This window comes from Nicotiana sylvestris, chromosome 6 (genome assembly GCF_000393655.2).
Source record: "Nicotiana sylvestris chromosome 6, ASM39365v2, whole genome shotgun sequence".
NCBI classification, from domain to species: domain Eukaryota; kingdom Viridiplantae; phylum Streptophyta; class Magnoliopsida; order Solanales; family Solanaceae; genus Nicotiana; species Nicotiana sylvestris.
Window position 1 is genome coordinate 148,320,916 of NC_091062.1, and position 8,052 is coordinate 148,328,967.

Below are 8,052 nucleotides of genomic sequence, written 5' to 3' on the forward strand. Positions count from 1 at the left end.
AAGTTTGAGTTTGTTATTTCGACTCTAAAAAAACTCCTACTGCCATCAGATATTGATATTCCTGGTTATAATTCGAAATTGCCCTAATATATGACACTTGCTGAGACGAAAGCTCAACTAAGCCAAAACAAAATTGAAATCCAGCAAACCAGAAAGCGGAAAATAGAGAAATTTCGTTAAAGGGTAAGTCTCAAACATTATCAACCAAAAAAACATGCTTAAATCTATAGCATTTTACTAAGCTGCTAATAAGATTCCAGTTTCTTTGGGCAGAAAAGGACATGCCACAATCGTGCAGAGAACAGATTACAAGTCGATCAGTCACTTAGATTGGAAAGATCTAGATTTCAGGAGAAATATTCAATCTCACGACTCTAGCTTACAACTACACTCTTGACCTCAGACCCGATGTCATTTAGTTCATTTTATTGAGCTATGACTTGTTTTCCTCCTTGGTTTTGTTAGCTTTAACCACTTTAGAACCTCAACTTTGTAACTTAGGTAATCAATGGAACCTCATATTTATTTCTAAGGGCACTCTAGACAGTAATCGTTGGCAGCACACTCACGGGGAAAATCATAACCGATAAATAGCATCAAAATGACAGTGGTGAGTCTGAATTTGATATAAACAGAAATTGAATTCTTACAAAGTCAAGGTTTCCCCTTGGTAATTTTGCTGTATTTGGTGTTAAATATTATAATAAAAGAAAAAAAGTTGGGTGATTTCCCATATCACAACATAAAGTATCAGGTAGATCCCATAAAGGCAGCAATACATTTGTCTTGCTCGGAATCTGTGAATCAGCTGTTTTCTTCACAAGAAAGTCCCACACCAAAACAACAAGACCAGGATATTCATTCCTATAGTCAAGTTGGAGCTTGTCCCTAGTTTTAAAAGGGACCAAATAGGACAGGAGTGAAGACAGTCCAATTGGAAGGAGAATGACACGGCAGGATTTTTTTTGGTTCCCTAAAAGACTACAACATAAATAGCCACAACAAGGTCCAAATATGACATCTAAAAGGAAGGTGGTTTTTGTTACTAGATATTCACCTCCACTGAGGGTTGTTGGACCTCTGAAGGATGGAATACACTTATTCAAAATGGGCAAAAATGGAGAAGGAGAGCCATGTGGTGATTTAATGAACACAAAATGACAGAACTAGTGTGTGCTAGATGGAAAAGGTGAGCCATGTGGTGATTATATGAACACAGAAAGACAGAACTAGAGTGTGTGCTAGATGTGAATGGGAGGAACCAAGATGACTAAGATAAAAGCCTCCTAAGAAAGGCTAGCACCAAAAACGGAATCCTTGATCATGACCATTCAGCAGGAGAAAAATGTGATTTCTCAATCTTTTCTCTCAACTTGATGTTTGAGCCTCACCATCGCAACCTGTACTGCTGCTGCCACTGGAAGAGGTAGAACTCTGTATAGACTGTTGAGCACCAGAATGAGAAACAGGACCACCCTTTGAGAACATTGAACCAACTGAACCGCTTGAAGTGCTCATAGAAGACGTTTGGGTAGAGAAGGCATCCTTGGTGGATCCAGATACAAGTTCGGGCTTCAAATCTGAGGACGAGGAGGATGGAGCCAAAGTACCAACAGAAGATCCCACAGGGTAAGGCGCAACTGGCATATCAACGAGAGAAGATGCCGAGGGACTATAGCTTATTCCCATTGGATGGTCAAACTTGCAAGAAGGTCCAAATTTGCACACTCCATTTTGTGAATAGTGAGAGCAAATTGGTGCACCCTAAGAACAATTAAGAGAACCCAAAAAGAATGATCTTCCAGTCTGAGCACAGCACAGTTAATATTAAAGCATACAATTCACTCTGTTAAAATATTAATACACCTCGGTAAGAAACAAAAGTGTTTAAGATATACTATATAGAAGTAAATCAAAAAACAAATCAATTCCTGGCTCATGCAGTAAGCTTAAAAACTAGTCAAACTACTATATTAGCACGGTCATTCATGGAACTGATCACCAGATAGCTGATGATTAACTACTGGATGAATCTTGCCAAAAGATCAATGGACTACTAGGAATCACTTCACACAAATAGAACCAGAATGCAACATCAACTTGGCAATGCAGATCTCAACGGATGCGTGAATAACATAAAAAGGATGATGATATGGCATCACAAAGTCAAGAAATATGTTCTTTAATCGCCGATAAGCAAGGCATTCAAATATAGTCCATAATCCAAGTTGACATGTGGAAAAAGCTAAAATTTTGACTTTCCAACACAACGAACAAAAATAAGCATAAGAATAGAGCAGGATCCAAGCATTTCTCACCATCCGCAGTAAAGCATACTGTTTATAGCAAAGGTGCCAGTCGGGCGGATTTAGGGGGGCGCAAGGGGGTTCACCCGAACCCCCTTCGCCGAAAAAATACACTGTATATATAAGGCAAAATCTATTACCTTTATATATTAAGTTTTGAACCCCCTTAACACAATCCAAAAGTGTAGTTTAGTGGTCAAGGGGGTTCAAAATCTACATAAAGTCATGAGTTCAATTCCCACTAGATACAATTTTTTTTTTTAAACCCCCTTCGTGGAGATCCTGCCTCCGCCACTGGTGCCAGTAAATGTGCCACAACAATTTTTAAGTGTACAATAGTAACTAACAACTCAAACTTCAGATAATATCAGTGTATCACATATTTACAAGGCCCCAGTTGAGGTGAAAAACCCTGGTGAATAAGGATGAATTTTTGCAGCTTGCACTGTATTCTGGTTGCTTATGAACAATACAAAGTTTAACCACTTTTTGCTGCACTTGAACAAGTAATTGTATAGATAAACACCATGAGACCACGGCAATATAGAGACTATTTTAAGTCTCTTCCACGTTTTCTATAATTTTTAAGCATTCAAAAGATACAAAAGTTTCTGACTGAAAATGTAGTATAAGTTATTAGACAGCTGTGTCATTAACTAGGAAGTGGATGACTTTGACTTGGAAGAACATTTAAAATACTCCAACTCAACTTCAGAATCCTAAGATTAATTTGTCAAAGAAAATCTGCGAAGTTCCGTGCAACCTAGGAGATGGCACTTAGAGGCTGCAAATGGTGACAAAAGCCATGCAGCTGTGTGTGAAACAGACCACTGCAAAGATAGCATTCCTAATAGCTAATTGACAAAGGTTTCTTAAATTTCAAGAAAGATGTATTGAAAATAAAAATTACTTTTTTCACTTGAATTTACTATCATAACAGCTAGGACACTACTTCATGCTAAATAACACTGACAACATATTAAATTGATTTTAATGTTAATCAATTAAAAAATGGAGTTCACTGTCCTTTTTTCAATATTCCACTGCTATGGAGAAAAAGGTGGTAGAGACAAAAGTACTCCCATCATAGAGAATGCTTTAGTACAAAAATTAGATGGAAAACACACCTAAGTTCAGTTGGATTCCTAAGCATATAGCTACAGTTCCAAGAGAATGATTATTAAAGAACCATGGATGTTAAGATGAAAGTGCAATCATATAAATTAGACAATATCAGAATGATCACCTCTGACAGAACGTGCAAGCAACACACATAGAGAAAAAGACGAGTGAAGGCCGCTTGAGATGATTTGGTTATATCCTATGCAGACCTACAAATGGATGTGCACCATACAAGATCCGAATGATCACCTCCAATAGAAGGTGCAAGCAACACACATAGGGGATAAAATGAAAGAAAGAGATTATCTGGTTAAGTCCTATGTAGACCTACAAATGTACCCACCTCTAGAGTGAAGCCATGATGATTGAAAGTGTAACGAACCAGCTAGACCTAAGATCTCAAGGGAGAAATTGTCTCAAAAGACCTGTAATCTCTCGAATCCATACTTCGCAAAAAAATAGAATACAATGAGAGCAGATGATCAATACAGGCAATAGCAACCTGTTGGAATTAATGCTTAAGATGTTTGGTATGCTTATGTTAGGTCCAATATTTGCTGGAAGTCTTTTTACTTAGTGTAACATAACCCTAAATTATTAAATATTGGAATGAAATGGTCCAACAGAACCAAAATGAATGGTGAGGATTCACATAGTTGCCTAACTAGCTTGCAATTGAGGCATAGCTGTTTTTGCTGTTGTTTCATAGCTTCTCGAATAGATTCTTTTTACCAAGTACTCACAAAGTTTATAAGTACTTACACTAAGCCAGTGCGACAAGGTGTAATTACAGATTATGCAGAACCCTTATGTATCAAAAATTGTATCTACATCATGTACAATAGCCAAATCTCGAATAGATTTAGCTTCTCTAAAAATTTAGTATTACCATTAGTCTAGGTTTGTTTTCTCTGGGGGGGGGGGGGACACAACACTAGTTTAAAAAATTCAAATGAAACAGGTGCTTATTGGAACATCAGCATTACTCAGGAAACATGAATCAAGAAAAGTGTTAAACATAACACCAATAAAAATGCTAGGAGAGATCGACAGAGCACTCTTGCTATCATCTCATTGTCAATATTTTTTCCGATAGAACATGAAATTGAAAATTTGCACTTAGAAAGGCTGAGGAAATGTTGGTTGATGACCTGTTATAATCTAATTAACTTGCAAGCAAGACCAAAAGAATGAAACATAAACGTGCAAAGAAGAATCTCAATCTAAAGATTGAAAGCCAAGTTGCTTACAGGACGAAGAGGAAGACCCATCGCACTAAGGATAAAACCTAATTTTGGTCCACTCCACTCAGGTGGATGATGGTATCTACATGAAGATCCAAATTTGCAATCCCCATACTTCATGTAATACTGACATTCAGGTTGCCCAGGCCTTTCTGGGAACGCATGTTCCTTCTGGATGCTGCCTGAAGGACCTATAGAAGCAGTAAGAGACGTGTGCGGTCCCATGTAGGAAGGTGCTGATGCAGAGAGTTGCGTAAGCCCATAAACTGGACCTGCTCCAGCAGCAGGCTGAGTAGTTAGGGAGGGCAATTGACTAGCAGATGCCTGCACCATATAATTTAATACTCAGGAAATAAACAGTGCCTTTCAGGAAAGGTCTACATCAGCAGCTGCAAAAAACACTCATAATATACCTACCGGATAAGGAGTCCAACCTGGCACAGGAACCATCCCAGGGGGGAAAAGCATAGGGCCGTATGTGCCAGGAAGATAGGAACCTGGAAGCAGAGTAGGCCTCACAACCGGCCAGTTGCCAGCAATCACTCCATATTGTTGAGCTGATTGAACAGAAGGAGATTGCACTGTTGGATAAGTGGCTGGTGGGGGAACAGCCGCTGGCAAAGGAAAAGCTCCAGGTCTAGCTGCTGATGCTGGCACTTGCACACCAGCTGGCTGTGGATGGTGAAATTTACAGGTGATGCCAAATTTACACTGCCCTGTTTTCATATAGAACAAACATTCCTTTTCACCCTGTGCCAGGAACTCAAAGAGCCAAATCAGAAAGATACGTCAATGGTCAAACTTTTCAAAGGAGACAAGGAAAAAGAACGTAAACATAAAGGAACGGAAGATAACAAAACAAGGAAACAAAAGGAACGAAATGAACATGAAAAGAAGGCAGACCGGTCGCAGTGGGTATCCATAAATGTTATGTGTCATCAGGGCTGGAGATCCACCTCCCTGTCTTGGATGGTGATATTTGCAGGAAGCACCAAATTTACACATCCCCGTCCTCATATAGTACTGTAAATCATAATCAGCAAAAACTAGCATTATAACAGTGAACAGTAAAAGTCTTATATACAAAGGTTTTGAAAAGTTTCCAAAAAAGGACAAAAAACTATCTAGCTTTGCTGACCGACAGTTTCCATATTCAACAATCACTTAGGTGAATTAGCAGCAGATCAAAATTTTAAACAACCTTTTAATGTGAGTCATAGTTTGGAATAGAATAGGTACACTTGATGGATCAAATAATACGAAGATAAGTGAGGGAATATTGTAGCAGACAAAACCATTTTCATTTTTTCCTTTGATTATTTAATCCTAAAAGTACAACAACAAAATTTTTCCAACAGATAACATTCTAAACAGCCAAGTGAACAGATGAATCATGGTGAGATAGAAAGTCTCTGAAGCATTTCCTCCAACAGAAGCTCGAAACTAGCACCCAATGGTAGAAAGTAGAAACTAAATCTGGTTATTCAAACTAAAATAGTTATCAGTATCCCAATTCAACAGTATATTTCCAAAGACCAAAAGCAACAAGAACATAAGCACTTATCAGCATGATCAACATCTAAATAGCATAGTAGATGGTAGGACAACTTTTTTTTTTTCTGTGGATAAGTTACTAGATGCTAGGACAACATAAGCTGCCTATTAGACCTACTAGAGATCCAATAAGTAGGAAAAGCACAAATCTTGGTTAACGAACTGGGAGCACAAATAGGACAAGTTACTAGATGCTAGGACAACATAAGCTACCATTCAGCATAATAAAGATCCAATAAGAAGTAAAAGCATAAATCTTGGTTAAAAAAACAGGAGTCCAAATAGTACAGGATCAACAAAAAGTAAACCAAGTTATTGCACTAAGAGAGTCAAATCCAGAAAACATATATTCACTCTCGAATTTGATCATTAAATGAACACCAAATTCCGAAACTGATGCATCACATTTAAGGAAACTACCTGGCAAACAGGTTGACCCACTCTTTCGGGGTATTCTCCTTCTCCTCCTCCTCCTCCGATAGCTCTCGCAGCTCCCATAACCTGTCATTAACTTACATACATGAAATTTGGAATATTTTCTGCTGACTAAACTAAAGATCAAAAGTACAAAATGTACAAAAAAGGAAAGATCTTTCAGATATAACTTTCAAGGATATATAATAGACATCACTAATGAAGATTTTAAAAACCTGATATATTAAGAAGATCAAGCTGAATTGGACAGTGAGAAAATAAATCAAGTTGATCAGGTACATAAAGCATAAACACCTAGAAATAAACCCTAATTAATTGGAAGTAAAGAAGAGAAAATACCAAATTACGATCGGGAGGATGATTGAACCGACAGCGAGAGCCATAGCCACAGAAGCCCGTCCTCAAATAATAAATACAATCGGCCTCGTTGGGCCGTTCAGGGTACGATTCTGGGCCACTTCCCACCGACAACTGCCACATAGCCTCTGCATTACCCATAAATAATATATGACACAAATACAGTCCACATTATACGAACTGATACTAATTGGTCCGAAATTGAAATGCAGGTAAGAGTATACTCGCCTTCGAGCCCAGTATCGCCGCCGGGAGAAGTCCATTCCGACACCGGAGCACCCTCCATTGCCTGGGTCCCACTGTACCTCTCCATTGCCCTTTAAATTAATTTATAAATACAAATAACTATACAAATATTTCGTATATGTTTATAATCTATGTACGGCTGGCTATACGTATATGTAATCTATGAACACGAGTGAGTGAGAAAGAAGAGAGTGTTTGTTGTGTGCCTCGGGGGAATGGTTTTGATCGAGTTCGAGTGGGGGTTTTAGAGAGAGAAAAGAGGGGTTTTTAGTGGTTTTTATTGTCACGCGCGCGCACACTATTCTCTCTCACTCAGTAATGGCTTTTGTGTGAGAGAGAGAGAGAGAGAGAGGGAGAGCGTTATTTTTCTCGCGGGAGTCGGGGTGCGCGGGCGGTTGGAGGAAGGGGCCTGTCAAAGTCGTTGTAATCTCTCATCTTTATTGGGCAAAATAAAATAGCCTTTTTATTTTCTTTATTTTTTCCATTTCATAAAATATTTAGGAGAGATTTTTTTGGAGGTTGAAAATAAAATTTAGGAGAAAAAACCGGTGAAACGAAATGCGACAGCCTTTGGCTGATTTGGTTTCATGTACAAGGCATGATTAGTTTGTGCAATGTTTGTTTATCTTTTTTTATAATTGCATAAATTTAGGATTGTTTGTACATTGTCTGATTATCATTTTAAGTAATACATGGATTAAAGTACTGAAATGATCATTATAACCCTCATGTATTAAACTATTATTTCAAACAATAAACAAAACTCATTTTTAGGTTATATCTTGCAC

General features: G+C 38.1%; 1 protein-coding gene across 2 annotated transcripts; it reads right to left on the bottom strand.

Annotated features, from left to right (window-relative positions):
- Positions 1–602: 602 nt before the first annotated feature.
- LOC104248293 (zinc finger CCCH domain-containing protein 34-like) lies at positions 603–7,514 on the bottom strand. Of its 2 annotated transcripts, none has more exons than XM_009804524.2 (7): positions 7,247–7,514; positions 7,001–7,146; positions 6,647–6,727; positions 5,576–5,695; positions 5,090–5,422; positions 4,679–4,996; positions 603–1,764 (listed from the first exon to the last, which is right to left on the bottom strand). In XM_009804524.2, the coding sequence occupies exons 1-7, from the start codon at positions 7,329–7,331 to the stop codon at positions 1,369–1,371; spliced, it is 1,479 nt and encodes a 492-aa protein (XP_009802826.1). In that variant the 5' UTR covers positions 7,332–7,514; the 3' UTR covers positions 603–1,368. The 2 variants fall into 2 exon arrangements, with proteins under 2 accessions (XP_009802826.1, XP_009802825.1); XM_009804523.2 differs by having other exon boundaries at positions 5,090–5,434; positions 7,247–7,467.
- Positions 7,515–8,052: the final 538 nt, after the last annotated feature.

Excerpts from the sequence above, each read along its gene's own strand:
- LOC104248293 (XM_009804523.2), bottom strand. The coding sequence starts at position 7,331 with ATGGAGAGGTACAGTGGGACCCAGGCAATGGAGGGTGCTCCGGTGTCG. Across the intron at positions 5,435-5,575 it reads ATGGATACCCACTGCGACCG|TTCCTGGCACAGGGTGAAAA; the intron begins GTCTGCCTTCTT and ends TGGCTCTTTGAG. Across the intron at positions 4,997-5,089 it reads CAGGTTGGACTCCTTATCCG|GCATCTGCTAGTCAATTGCC; the intron begins GTAGGTATATTA and ends TATATGGTGCAG.